This window comes from Lupinus angustifolius, chromosome LG04 (assembly GCF_001865875.1).
Source record: "Lupinus angustifolius cultivar Tanjil chromosome LG04, LupAngTanjil_v1.0, whole genome shotgun sequence".
Lineage (NCBI taxonomy): Eukaryota > Viridiplantae > Streptophyta > Magnoliopsida > Fabales > Fabaceae > Lupinus > Lupinus angustifolius.
Genome location: NC_032012.1, coordinates 10,637,532 through 10,653,646, shown reverse-complemented (window position 1 = coordinate 10,653,646; position 16,115 = coordinate 10,637,532). Strand labels below are relative to the sequence as shown.

General features: G+C 29.9%; 1 protein-coding gene across 2 annotated transcripts; it reads right to left on the bottom strand.

Moving 5' to 3' along the window:
- Nucleotides 164-5,152, bottom strand: LOC109345804. Of its 2 annotated transcripts, none has more exons than XM_019585019.1 (3): nt 4,969-5,152; nt 2,726-3,430; nt 164-2,320 (listed from the first exon to the last, which is right to left on the bottom strand). In XM_019585019.1, the coding sequence occupies exons 1-3, from the start codon at nt 5,077-5,079 to the stop codon at nt 386-388; spliced, it is 2,751 nt and encodes a 916-aa protein (XP_019440564.1). In that variant the 5' UTR covers nt 5,080-5,152; the 3' UTR covers nt 164-385. The 2 variants fall into 2 exon arrangements, with proteins under 2 accessions (XP_019440564.1, XP_019440565.1); XM_019585020.1 differs by having other exon boundaries at nt 2,726-3,427; nt 4,969-5,151.

The following is a 16,115-nucleotide window of genomic DNA, read 5'->3' as shown; positions in this document are numbered from 1 at the left end:
GTTCGATTACTTAAAGCGACACTTGTTGGGTGAGACAACCACGTACTCAAAAGAGATTAGTTCCTTACCAAAAAGGGTGAGGGATACCCTTAATAGCACAAAAAAAACTCTAAATGAGAAAAATCACAAACTGAAAAAAGAGCCATATTTCATTTCAAAAAAAGATAGAAAAAACTGATCTCATCAACATTCTCTTGAGCATGCAAAATTATGTACATATATATGTCTGATCCTTCAGCAGCTTCAGGATACAATTGAAAATAAGCAGAACAAGCATCAGTACTTTCAACATGAATTTGTTTCCAAAAGTTAAAACTTCATGATGATTATGATGATGATATAGGTAACATAAAGATATCTAGTATAATAGACCATACTCTTTAACTTAATCTAGAGGCATGCATATACTTTGGCTTACACTACAATCTTCTTTCAAATGCTTTTCTTCTACCGAAACTGCAGCCTCGTGATCTGAACTGTAATGTTGCTGCATTTTTTTAACTTTTGAACGAGCTCTGCGGCACGGACTGAAAGGATCTTTCGGTGTTTTGATGGTTTTCCTTTTCTGTTGTTTCCTCTCCTCATGAAAGAATTCATTTGCTAGAGATTCCATCGCTCTGACTGTCAAGGGTCGGTTTCTTGTGCTCTGCCTCCGGGGATTTATATCGGGCTGCTGCTCCGTAGAACCAACATCATCAGAGGTTCTTAGTGGCTTCTCAACTACAACCTGGGCATTAGATGTTAAACATGGATCATTTGCCTTTAGGGGCTTTGCATCTTCCTCCACTATTGCCATCATTTCACCATTTTCAGGCATTGGTGACTGTGATTCACATTTCTCAACTTTGCCGCGAGAAATCCTACAAATTTCATTGAAGATGCTTTCTTCATTATTCTCTCCCACACTTCCGTCAGGTAAAGATGAAATTGGACTTTCACTCTGATGATGACTAAATGGATCACCAACACTCTTGTTGGCATCTGGAAAGCCCAATGGCCGCGAAAATGCCAATTTTTCTGATCCCAAGCAACCTGAGGAATTCTCAAGGACGCGGTTTGTCTCATCGTTGACACAAGCAGTCAATCTCCTCCGTTTGATGGGGGGCACTGGATGATTTGAATGGCCTGATCTTGCTCTTCGGCTGAATTGATGCTTAATGTTCCTAATTAGTTTATTATCATCGACCACTTGGGTCTTCTGGTTTTGATTGCTTGCTGCCGTCTTGCTTGCATGATCATCTCGGTTATCAAATGCTTCTTTTTTGTTGGTAGCATCTCTACCAGATATGCCTTTCCGGCAATCCGTATTACTAATATTCTTTTTGCCATATATTGGCATTTTAGCCTCTACCTCGCATGGTGAGTTGTCATCAAAAGAGCTACCTTTACTTTTGCTAGAAAGACCATCCATCTTAGAAGCATCTTCTAATTCAACCGGTAGATATCTCAGTTTTCTCACCTTCAACAATTTTCCTTTATAAAGCAAACTGGTATCAATAACCGTGAACTTTGTTAACTTCTGCTCGATGCTTTTAGACATATCCTTCTTGTGGCTTGCTTTATTCATATGTTTGACCCCTTTACATGTTATACCAGCAGCATCTGCCTGAACTTTATCCAATGAATTACCAGGCAGGGATTTTGATTTCCTTAAATCGGATGATTTCCCTCCATGCACCAAACTGCTATCGATAACCACGAACTTTGTACGGTCTGTGTTGTAAGTGGAAGCTCGAGGCTTGAGGTAACAATGATGACGAGAATCAGACTGATGATCCTCATTTAGCACCTTGTCTCGCTCTTCATCATTAGAGCTACCAGCTTTAGCTTCTTCCTCAAGCTCAAGAAGATTTGGTTCAGAAACCACTTTACTCAAGACATCAGTAACACAATCGAAGTACTGATCGCCTTTCACGAGTTTTCTCCTTGAAAACTTCTTAACACCAGGGGTAAGAAACACCAGATAATCTTTGGTGCTAACATAGCCTTGATTCTTTGGTTGCTCAGAGTGCCAACCTCTTGCCAGCAAGCGGGGCCAAACAGCTTCCCAGAAGAGATCGTTACTTTTGGCTTTGCTCAGTCGAAATCCTCCGGTCAGAAAATTTAATATATCATTGGGTCTAAGAGAAGCCCAATCTTTGCTAGCTGGTGCTGGAAACATGCGATTGTTCTTCCTAGGTTCCACATGAAGCCTTGTAAGGTCTTCTTTCCCCTTACCGATACCAACTGCTTCCACAAGGACACCTATTCCAACAGCAGACTTCAAAGAAGATATGTATTCTTCGAGAAAAGTGCTGCCCTCCGTATATGACTTAGAAACCTGATTATAGACGGACGCAAAGTGAGGAATGAAGGACATAAATGATACAAATAATAATTGGTGCGAGGATAACGATTCAATCAGCCTATACAATCATATCTATTGTAGAAAGCATGTAATGTTAAAGAAATAAAACACGTTGAATTAGTGAAGTTTTCATTTTCTAACATTAATGGAGTCCCTTATTGTTGATGGCTTCTATTCTTCTACACGGTCAATACAACCATAAAGAATGGACAAAATCATTATATATAAATATTGCAGCTTACACAGGAGTAACAGAGAAGTGATGCATGGGAATGAAAAAAAAATGAAATCATAAAACGCATAGACACGGGCTAAACTGAAATATACATGGTGTAGCTTATTAGCAACACTGTAGACGAGAGATGGAACAGTTAATACCTGTAGCAAATTATCTCGAGATTCTTCTGAGACATGGGGAAGCAGGCGAGATAATAGTTCCTGTTGCCTCAGCCCTGTAAAAAGTTTCTCGCCTGTCTTACATTTTCTCCCTTTTAACTTCCTGCAGCTTGACCATCTACGGTATTCATCAGATTTGTAAAACTTCCCGTAGTAGAATGACAGTATTTCTCCCATCCTTTTGTTCTCTAAAAACCTTCTTATCTTAATGAAATTCTTCCCAAAAATAAACAATCCGAGGAGAAAACTTCTTGCATCGGCATCACTCCAGGAGGTACTCAATGTGCCTGGTGCCATTATATAACTTTTGCTTTTATCCCCTTGACTTGATATCCTACTCTTTTTCACACTAGATGCTTTTTCAGGTTCAATTACATTGTCTGTACTACCGTCATTGTCTCCACTATCCTCTACATCACTACGTATCCACATGACTGATATGGGCAAACCAATTGCAAACGAAAGTGAGTTATCATGCACAACTTCTGAATCAACAGGATTCATTTGAAATTGAAACCGCGCTGTTTGTTTTATCATAGAAGGAACTTCCACTTGGTATTCACAACCAAGTCGAGGACTCAACTGCGGGTCTCCAACTATACTGCATATATCAGGAGAGCTTGGAGGACTATTAGATGCATAGTCCACGAAATTATCATTGTAATTCTGCTGAATTAACTCCATCTGCTAAGAAACATAGGATAATAATAAAGCTAATGAGTAATAACTACAAACTCAAATCAAAAGCTTAAGAAGGGAAATGTAGATTACATGTTACATAATATGTTCAAGGAAGATTCTGCAAAATGTGCTGCAACTAGGCATAAAAGACATGTACATTGTTCCTCAGAACTCAGCAACCATTCATATTTTCTTGGCCAATGATTTTGCAAATTATCATACTTATTGAAGAAAACCAGATTACACAACCATTATAATTGAAGTTTTAAAGCTTTCTAAGCTCATCTTTATCTTCGTTTCCTAACTTTTCAATCCTACATTTGCATATTAGCTATCTAACAAAACATTGGATCTCTTACTGTTTTCACCTTCAATTTAATCAGAATCAAATTCTCATAGACCAACTATCACAAATAATATTGGATGAGGAATTCTTCGATGTCCAGTAATTTCAAAATATGATAAAAAGACAAATTTCTGCACCGAAAATAATTATTACAGAACTTGAACTGCAACCAGTGCTAATAATATGATAAAGCACGAAATTTCAGAATCACTCACATAAAAGGCCATCAATTTCTTAGCCAGAAAAATAATAATTTGTCTACCCCTTCTGGAAAACAAGATTCTTCAATGGTTGACAAAGCTTCAAAATAATAAAACCACACAAAGACTACCATATACACTTGATCTTAGGGGGCAGAAACAACAATAAAAACACACTTTTGTTGAAAAGAGGATGAGCCTCAACGCAACGAAAAGGGTGTTCGCATAGGGACTTGGATTGGTCCGAATCCTGGAAACTCTCTCTCCATTGCATATATTTTCCGTCCTCGTACCCGACTATGTGAAAACCTCGTGCACTGAGGAGCCATTTTTACCCCTTTGTTGAAAATGATACGAAGTCGAAGAATTCAGATTAACAACCAAATAGAAGAGAATGCCAACCCCAGATCCACTTCTATGCAACTAAGTTCACAATCAAAGCTAATTCAGCCACTTTCAGATTAACACATAACAAAACTAAGACTCATACGTGTAACCAAGGAAGAGTAAAACACACCATTGAAAACCAAAAGATAACAACTTCATTCATCATTAACACGAAGATTGGGTTATACCCACATAACTAAAACCACACATGTATAACAATTAATCGAAATATCAAAAACCCAGAAAATATTTCATGTACCTTTAACCATACCCTATGTTATTATATACATACAAGCACATAGAACCTTATAATCTATGAGAAAACAAAGAAAGTTAATATATTTAGATATAGCAACACACATTGAACAAAAAGTTAATGGTTGAAAAAGAAAACAAAGAAAGATGAACAATAGTTGTTACCTATGAGAAAGTTCTTGAATATCAAATGCTACAAACCCAACAAATATAATAAATAAAAGGGTGCTTAATATATTTATATATGATTTGTATATTTTTTGATATTTAGATTAATGTTAGTGATAAAGTTATAAAGTTAAGAACAACAACAAAAACAAGTAACGTAAAAGAAAGAAGGGAAAGGAAGAGAGAACCTTGTTTTGTTGAAGAAAAATGTGAGAATTCGAGAAGCATGAAGAGTGAGTTAGTGAACAAAGAGAATGTTTAACTCGGTTTTTAAAAACACATAACTGAGTTGAGTTCATGAAATACAAGGTGACTCGCCCGAGTTCATGATGGACGAGTTGAGTTGACAACGTGAAGAGAAAAAAAATCAAACTTTGAAGGAAGGGTTTACTTTTTACTATATGGATATATATATTGTTCTTACTTTTATCCATAATTAGTGTGAATCTTATTATTATTAGGTAAAAAATAAGTTTAGTAATTAGCTTTAAATATAAGTTGGTGATATATGTAACATTTATTTCTAATTTAATCTTATACAAACAATATATATAGGGTCGGAAACAAACTGAATTTAGTCGAACTAGAGCTAAGTTCAGTTTCGTTGATAAAAATTTGCTCGACTTGAGTTCGAAACGAGCTATGTTTCAAACTCGAATTCGACGCAATTAAAGTGTTTGCGAAGTGTTTAATTAAACTCATTAGCTCAACCAATTCAGTTCGTTAGCTTATGAACGTAACGAATCGAATATTACTTGACTCAAATTTGACTAGTTTATTTTTAATTCAAATTTCAATAGTTTGGTTCAGGAAACAATTTTAACGAGTTAAGTATTGATTTGATTCATTGTAAGTCCGATGTATACATATATAAGCAAGAAAACTTTGTATTTTAGGAAGTTAAAATCAATGACCACTTAAAAGATCAAAAGAACAACAACATACTTAGTAGCTTGAATTTTTATTGTGTGTTTAAAATAATTAATAAAGAGATTCTACTTATTAATAGTAATTTATTTCAAAAACGATTAATCAACTAATATTGATTTTAAATCAGTTTTAGTGCAAAAAAAATGATTTTCCTATATTTAAAGTTATAAAAGACAACTAAATCTAGATGTCATTTTTTGTTTAGACCAAAAATGTACTTTATGAGAGGTAATATTGTTGTATTGGAAACTTATTCATAAAGCAACAATAAAGCATATTCCAGCTAATAATATTTCTAACATTTATCCATAATCAATGTAAATATTGTATATTACCGAATTACACTAATAAATATAATTTTTAAATTTAGTTATTTTTTCTTTATTTTTTAAAAAGAATACTACTATAAGGAGTGACTCAATTTTTATTTATTATCTGAAAATTGTGAGAACAATAAATCTGGATAATATAATTATCATATATCTAATGGTTAAGATTAAAAATTAATTATGATCATATGATCACTTAAAAAAGTAATATACATTTTTTAATCTTGATCATTTAAATCAAACTCAATAATTCATATGAATTGTTGTCATCTAACAACGGACGTTGATTCAAGTGGTACATGTTTGATTCCCCTTAAGTAAGGTTTTAGATTCGAGTCTTGTGTATGGAAAAAATGTCCGTTGGAAAAATTAGTCTCACGGCTCGGATAAGATAGTCTCCAATGCAAAAATATTTATGGGAAACCAAAAAAATATGAATTGTTGTCATCTCCCATTATAACAAATATTCTACCATGTGATTTTATTCTCCTTTAATAACTATATCATAATAAACAAAGAAAAAAGTGGATATAGTAAGGGCAAATGTGTGGGAAAAATAAATATTTCCTAGAAATTGTAAATTGATAGATATAAATGCAAATCTTAGTGGTGATTAACATTAGAGATATGCTTATCCTTTAATAATGATCTTGGGTGAATGTGATGGAAAATAGTGGAGCTATTTCTAACTTTAGAGAATAAGTTAATTGTAATGAATGTGATAGTGGCTTAGAGAAACTTGTAGTTCTGTTATTAAGAAGAAGGTAGACAAATTATGTAATTAGCTAAGTATTTTTATAAATAAAAATATAATTTCACTTTTGATCCTTTTATATGTATTATGATTTTTAATTTGGCAATGAATCTACCTATTCAATAAGTTAAAAATATTTACTCCACATTTTAGTTATTCATTATATAAAAATCTAATGGTTTATGTTATTTGAATTAGTCAGTAGATCTGAACTATCAAATTTTCATACAATAAATAACTAAGATGTGGAATATATTTTTTAACCCAATCTTTAAGTAAGTGGATTCCTCTTTTTTTTATTTTTTTTATTTTGCCATGTGTTGTTGAATTATGACACTAACGTGACCTATGTATCAAAAGAACATAGGATCAGTGTTGTTGAAACCGTTTCATACCGATCGGTTGAATCGGTCTCAGTAATACAATAATTATAGTGGTCATGCAATCACACTGGTCAAAACTGGTCATACTGGCCGATTTTCAATTGAACCGTACTGGTCATACTGATCGATTTTTATTTAAAATTAATTTTTAATGAAAATAAAAAATATATTGGTTTTTTATTGATTTTTCAACATTAGTGCTAATATATTATATATGTATATCTAATTTCGTCGGTATGCGGTTTAACTAGTGAATCATCGATTGAACCACTATACTATTATACCGATATCCTAATTGGTTTGATGACGAATACGATATTAATAACACTATATAAGATACATGAGCATTTTCATTCAAATTTGATGTCAAGGACCAAAATTACAAAGAAAGTTAGGAACCATAAACAAACAATAAAATAAAATGTAAGGATGAACTTCAAATCCACCAACATTTATAGAGACATAAAACATATGTAGTAATTATTATACGAGTTTAATATCTATATATCATTAATGTAAAGATTTTTACATTAACAGTATATCATATACATTGATTTATATTTCTTTTATTTGAAAGTCAATAATAGTTAATATATCAATGATAGATAATATATTGATAGTGTAAAAACAATTACATTGTTAGAAAAAAATAATATATATATTAAATCCTTGTTATATAATGTAGTTGGACACATGACATAAATCTATTACTATTAGTCTCTTAGGTAATTAACTCAAGTCGTGAAAGCTTCCATTTGGTGATAAATAACTTTGAGGTTAATAAATTTGATAGATAACACACTTAGTATTTTCATGGACCTTAAATAATGCATATCTGAACTAGTGTGATGTTACATCTTGAACCCATGAACTTAGGACTAATGATTATATAGATTATTTCGAGTAACTATGACTTATATCTTAATGATAGTAATTCATTAAAGTTTATGACTATTAGTCTTTAAGATCATCAATTTGAGTCGTGAAAAACTTCAATTTAAGAATAAATATCACAACAGATTATTAAATTTAGTCGATGACATGCTTAATATATTCATAAGTAAAGTAAAGTGTAATCACATGATAGGATTTAGGTATTAAATATATGATGATGAGTTATATAATGGGGTTTAGGTTTTATTGAAGAATAGTTAGATGATAATATTTTGATTCACATAGCTAATGAAACTAATCCTAAAGTCTTATGGGAAAAGTTTGAAACTATGTACGCTATAAATCCGGTAGAAATATTTTTTTATGCATGTTATGAATATGCATTATTAAGAGGGTGTTCTGATTATTTGTTTAGCATAAGTGAAAATAGGAACAATGTCAATAGTAAATATTTTTCTATTTCTATTTAAATAATCTTAGTTTAGTTTTATTTTTCAAATTGTTTTCCATAAACTATTTTTAATAATGATATAGGATTCCGCTAGATCCCAATAAAGATTAAAATGTCAAGAATTCAATTTCTAATATTAATATTTGTTAAAAGAGATAATCATATACCCAAAAGAAATTAATTATTTATTTATATGGTAGGGAGATACCTTCTGCAATGTATTGACTTCAATAAATATTATGATAAAATCAGGTTGCAAGCAAATGGAAAAGTATAAAAAGGTCTTTTACTGGTTCTAATGGGAGCACATCTGTTGTCTCATACTTTGTGCCACTCTACGTATCATGAGTTTATGATTGGTCAGAAAAATATTTAATAATTAAATTTTAACTTAAATATATTTTTTCTGACCAATCATAAACCCATGGTACATGAAGTGACACAAAGTATAGGACAATAGATGTGTACTATATTTTAATGCACCAACTTTATTATTTTTCTTTTATATTTATTACGGGCATTATTATTTTTATTGATGTTTTAACTTAATCTTATGACTTTTAAAGTCTTATGAATGAACAATATGCCTATAATTTGATTCATATGAATCAAATAAATCAACAATGTTAGTCTAGTGATGTAAGACTATGTTAGATTATCAGAAAGACCAAAATCACAGGTTCTCGATTCCTGTGAGTAATACTTATTGGGAATGACAGTTACTCACCTAAAATGAATTAGTTTTTTATCCATAAGTTGAAAGAATACAAATGGTAGTATCAAACAAAATATGAATTGAATAAATTATTAAGAGCATACAAATTAGAGAGGGGATCAACTTACTCTACATCTTAGCAATCAATTACAGGAAAATCTAATAATTTAAATCTACTCACTAATTCAAACCATTAGATTCCCTAAAATTAATGGTGGAGCAAATTTAAAAAAATATTCTTGTAACAATTAAATCTCTTCTATATTGATAGTGTTTCTCCCTAGAACATGTGATGTTAGATATTCCACTCTAAAAAGTCCATTGTTTTAATTAATCTAACTATGACCTAAGAATAATGTTAATCTTACAACTTGTTACGGGGTACTAGGTCAGAGATAGACAATATGACTATGACAACCATAATAAAAAAGATAAAAATAATGATAACTCCAAATATAAAATAATTCTAAAAATTAGTTTAAGTGAATAGCTATTTCTGTTTCTTTTTTTTTTAAATTATACATAAATCATTTTAGTCTTTAGAAGTTAGCTTGACACAACAATAAGTTATTGCGTTTAAATAATCTTTTTGCTTTTGGGATAAGACTGTATATATCTGTCATTCTCAAACCTCATTAAGTGAGAGTCTTGTGCATTAAGTCACCCTTTTGTATCACTTTGGTCCCTAGAAATTCGAAAAATTCAAAATGGTTTCTATGGAGATTAAATATGATCAATAAAATTGGTAGAATAAAAAAATTGTGATTAAATTAGTATAATAAAAAATTTATAAGGACCAAATTAACTATTTATCCTTAATTTAAAAAGAAAGAAAGAATAAGTACCAAATTGGATATTAACAATTCATTTTGAACACCTTAAATTGTATAAATGATTACCAATAGTGGCTTGAACACATGCATTTATGTGTTACAGTAAATAAATTTTTTCGAATACTTCTATAAAGTAATTTATAAGGAGCTGATCCACAAGTTGAAATAAATAAATTACGATTTATTTCTCTCTATAGTTTTTTTTTAAATAAAAAAAATAGCAAACTGACTCAAATTACTTATTTAATTATCATGCATTCTTCAATATCATTTTTCATTCTGATGCAACCCTACAAAAACAAGCTTTGGTAATTATTTAAGCTGAAATGTATAAATCAATTACTCAAGTTTTCAAATAAACATACTATGTACAATTTTATATTCATGGAGGACATTCATTTTTCATTTAATTTGCACTTATATAATTACCTTTAATTATACACACAAAAAAAACATATAACTTAAATTCTAGTATTCATGTGAATCGTACTTAATATTCAGAGCATTCTTTTGGTTTTTTATACAAATTTATCAGCACAATTTATGTTCCACCCCGGTCAAGCAATCATTCCCATTGACTGGGCTGACCTTATCCAAGTACCATGTCATAGGCTAGGCGCACTAGGCCGGATTGGGACCACTACCCCGACATTCCGCCTGATATGCTATCAACAACATATTATTATACTGTTTGCAAATTCCACCTAACCTCCTACTAATACAATAAGGACAGACATGCGATATAGCTGTCAGACCTACTATAAACTACAAGTCAACAGCGCACAGAGTACGATCCTGCCAAATCTGTCTAACATGGATAAAGCAGCTTCCAATATGCCCAAATGGTCGGACACATCGACAGTACCCACCAAGAACTACATCATTCATCCTTCCACTATAAATAGGGGAACCCCCACAAGGAAGTATCATCCATTCTCTCTTATTGCTATTACTCATCTCTAGCCTTAAGCTCTCTCTTGACTCTCATCAATCTCATATTGACTTGATCGTCGGAGAACATTTTCAAATAGTTCCATCGGTGAATCCAAGCTCAAGGCAAACACCTTGAAGACCCCTTACTCGCCCCTTCAACTCGGCTCATCGACTCCTCTAAAAAGACTTCTTGTCAGGTCCCTAACCTGACCTACCAGACTTGTTGTACAAAAGACAATTTAGAACAATAATTTTATTACCCTTACAAATTATTTCATATGAATTCTAATACATATAACATCATATAATAGTATAATCCAAAAATAAGATTACTAGTTAACATTAATTTTTATTATAACATGAGATAAGAAAAGCCTTGTGCATCACATAGGACACTTGATAAAATAAAACATATAAACCTTCTGTGTGAGTTAAATCATGCAATGTCATTACTAATATGTCATCTTCCAAAACATGAATTTGCAGTGGGGGAAGTTACCCGAAAATCCCGTTTAGTTGTTGGCCACTGCCCCATTCCTTCCTGTACCTCCTCACGGTTTCGGTACGAGGTATCCGATTATATGTGATTCATTATTTTTTATATTACAATAATTATTGAACCACCATCAATTTAATAGAGGAAGTATACTTTTTATCCTACAATTTGTGTTACTTAATATATCATGAGACTATGATTGATCGAAAATATATTCAACAATTAAATTTTTAACTAAAAACATGTGAAGAATCTAAGAGATCCATCACAAGATCCCATTATGCCTTTTTGTTTCTATTTCCCTAATAGATGGCAACAACAGAAAACAAAACAAGAGATTCTTGTGCCCTTTAGTTGGCACTAGAATCAATGACCCTATAAAATTATAGCTTTGCTTTGTTGAACCTTATGGTCTAGATTCCATGGAAACTTAAGGCACTCACAATAGTTAAAATTGGTTATAATCCTAATGTTCACAAGTGTTAAAAAGATTTGGTCTTAGGAACTTAGAAATATGTTGGTATATGAAAATCGAGAGTACATCTTTCATCTCATAATTATTTATGACACTACATGTGTCACGAACTGTGATTTATTAAAAAAATATTTCATAATTAAATTTTTAATTTAAATAGTTTTTTATTCAACCAATTACAACTCGTAACACATAAAGTATTGTAGATTGATTAAAGCACATAACATTTTTGGATCAAACCATGCCTTTAAAGAATTTACATGTGGGAACTAGCATTTCCAAAATCAATAAGGGCATATTTGTTACTCAAGACTCTTAATATATCATTGTCCTATTATTATTCTTTTGATAAAACTCAACTTTATTCTCTTCATATATTTTAATTATCACATAGAATAATTGAACTAAATAACTCAGATCTACACGGTCTAATGTTATTTGAGTTTTGTTAGTTATTCTAATTTAACAAACTTGATATAATTTATTATTTGTGTCCATAACCCTTATCACCATATGTGTATCAATTCAAGAAGAATTACGAAATGAAGAAGGACAAACTAGTCTTTATTTCAACATTTTAGATTCATTTTGTAAATACAATAATATAGCTTCAGATTTTGGAATCATTTTATGAAGCAGAATTGAATCAACATGTAACATTTATATATTTATTATATTATATTTCTACTTATAATTAAAAAATATAATTAGCAATTCCTAATGAGGCTTCTAGGTAGAAATTGATGATTAGCAAAAAGGTTTGTTTATCACTGTATATGTCATTGAATATATAATAATTTCTAAGATTTGAGACTGTTATGGATTTTTTCCAACATTTAAAAAAATGCCATTTTTAATTGAGCAGTTTACATATTCCTTTGATTATTATAATTCTAAAATTTATTTTGTAACTTATCGAGGTGAGTTGAAAATATTTTTAAAAAAGACAGAAAATCCAAATGTCATAGATCAAAATGAGTAATAATCAAAAAGTGTCATGGATCAATATAGAACTTTTTTTTGGGGTGATGAGTAATAAGAATTAGGGTTTGTCAGGTTGGGATCACCTGTCTCGAACGGTGTCTCATTCTATGTTTCAAACTAATCAAAATATAATTTTTTATTTTTAAAGTTTTCCTTTTTTTCATGTGGCAAAATGTGATAAGCTTGAGATATAAAATGAGACACGGTTAATGACATATGATCTTTCTCCGGATGGTACCTCTGAATGGAGAATCTTAGGCACTTCATAAAATACACTACTAAAGTCATAAGCATCAAAAATGTTAATATTGAGAAAAAAGTAGTTTCATGACATAATATTATTTTAGTTTTTCTCCATGCATTGAGCTTAGAGCGTATAATGAAAATTTAGGATTATAATAATAGTTTATGTTATGTTTGTAGGAAAAGTCATATTTGGATAAACTCATAGTTGAAGTTATGATGGACCAACTATTTGATCCATTATGAAATAAATAACCTTATTTTGTCCATTTGAAAATGCATTTTCTTATTGTTTTACAATTATAAATGTGTTTAACTAAAATGGGTATAGATATATGGAAATATGTTTTGTATGGGTTCACCAGAACATATAGAAACATGTTATGGTACATCAATAGAATTTTGAAGGAAAAAAAAAAGAAGAATCACAAATTTTGAATGATTTACTAAAAATGAATACAAGGATGACACAAAGGATATAAGATTAGGTGGTCTTGGTTATATATCTGCTGTTTTTCACAATAAATGTCACTTCATGTGTTATGACTTTGTGATTGGTTAGAAAAATACTTAAAAATTAAATTTTAATTTGAATAATTTTTTTCAACCAATCATAATGTCATATATTCATTATGGGATATCAGATGTGCTTCCGGAGTGTGATGGAATTTTCTATTGAGACAAGATTTTGGAATTCCATGAAATGTTGTGTTTAAACTCAAATGTCTTTTTTTTCTTTCTAATTTATACTAAAAAAAGAGTATGAATGATATAAATAAAAAATGGGCCAATATTAAAAAGAAGATCCCTTAGGACCTCTACATTTTGAACTTTAGATATATGATCATCAATGTTCTCTTTGATTTTATTTATATTTTTAAATATATAATCATTGTGACTATAAATGGTAAAACGGACAATATCTATGAGCATGTCTGTATAACCCATATTTTTTGAGTATAACATACAAATTTTGTCTATTTACCTATTTAGACTTGTTTGTTTGTCTTCCAAGCCAACGAGTATTTCTATCGGACAACATGAGGGACATACATGCATGGTTTAATAACAAATGAAAAAAAATTAAAAAAATATGATGTAATATGAGTTGTTAAACTTGTATTAAAGATTTGTTATTTTTTTTTACCTTCAACTACCTTATTTAATTTCTTTTATTTTATTATATGAATTTTTTATTTCTTTTATTATTCACTGATGCTGGCGACTTATCCACATGTCCAATAGTCCATTTTAAAACGAGTAAGAGATAAAATTTCGTTCCTTAAGATAATACAAACATATCCACACCCACTTAACTTTTGCAGACATTGACAAAACGGACAGAACAATCTATTTTATCATCTTTAATTGCGACATACATAAATTTACTAATGCATATCAAAGGAATTTTTTTATTTTTATAGTTAAATAAATTGATATTTTTAGAGCAAATGTAAATCTAATTATTACTAAATATACATTTTTACTCTTTATTTTAATGTATCTTACAAAGATATTATACACAGGTGTGGAACTCGATAGATACATGTGGGGCAACTGCCCTAGATTTTATTTTTCAAAATTTTTTAACCTATTTTTTTTCCAAATATATACTTTTACCTTGTGCAAATTATATAGTTCTTATATATATATATATATATATATTGATTTTGCTTATAATAATATTATTTCATTTAGTTCATAATGATTTTACATTTATGAAATATATGATGAAATCATAAATCCTTTTTGTCAAACTTTATAGCAAAAGTCATAAAATTCTATTGAGTTTTATAAATTATATAGTTTTTTATATTTTTTTGTTAATCAATTAGTCTTAATTATAAATTGTAATTAAATATTGTTATCCCTTCTAAATTTTACATCAAGATCCGTTATTAATTACACATAATTATCACATATTTTTTCTTAAACAAAAATGTATGTACATGTGAAAACTTTTTACATCATATATGATTTATATTTTTTGTTTTGGTATAGGTATTTCTATTGATTCTTTTAAGGGCTCATGCACAATGAGTATGACAATTAATGATGACAAAAGGAAGGTTGGGAGAAACGTAAGAAAATAATACATTTCTTTTTCTTTACTCTATTTTAAATTATTTTATATTATTTTCTATGTACCAAAAGTTCAATATTTTTATTGCTAAGTGACATTTTATTTTGCTTTAAAATTTTAATGCATGAGGTGAATATTTGATACATCATATTATGCATGATTTTTTTGGTTAGGGTTACAACTCCATGCAATTAACCATAACTCACTTTCTTTTTTTTTAACAACATTTTATTGAAAGATGTCAATATCAACATTTTTTATTTAAATTTGTTTTTTTTTTAATTTCCAATTTCTAAATGAGATAAGAAACAATTATAAATTTCATTCATCCTTTTTATAGAAGTGTAGATCATATTAGCACTTACATTAGTCAACTATAACTACATCAAACTTTAATTAAAATCCATATAGTATCAGATTTAAGGTATTAAAAAACATTTTTTTCTATTATCAATAATAATACAAAATTTATATGAATATCCAATCTCAATTATTAAATAAAAGTTTTTCCTCTTATTACTGCCCATTGTATTTTGCCCTTTGTTTCTTGCTATATTATGTATTTTTTTTAGGTTTCCTATATGTATTTTCAAATTAGAGACAATTATGTTCGAGCCGAGAACATCTACAAATATATAGGGGTTAACTCTCCCAACAAATATTTTTTTCATCCACAAGTTTGAGACATTACTTAAGGGAATCAAACGTATATCAGTTGAACCAATATTCGTTGTTCGCTATTTTATGTATTTGTGCTATGCTACTTCTCCATATTTTTTATTAATCAATTTATTTTATTTTAATTTTAGAATAAATAATTTCTCTTTTTTTT

What these genes read in the sequence shown, in the direction of transcription:
- LOC109345804 (XM_019585019.1), bottom strand. Translation starts at nt 5,079, where the DNA reads ATGAACTCAACTCAGTTATGTGTTTTTAAAAACCGAGTTAAACATTCT. An exon ending in TTTTTCTTCAACAAAACAAG is followed by an intron (nt 3,431 to 4,968) that starts GTTCTCTCTTCC and finishes TATGTTTCTTAG; the next exon opens with CAGATGGAGTTAATTCAGCA. An exon ending in CTCGAGATAATTTGCTACAG is followed by an intron (nt 2,321 to 2,725) that starts GTATTAACTGTT and finishes GTCTATAATCAG; the next exon opens with GTTTCTAAGTCATATACGGA.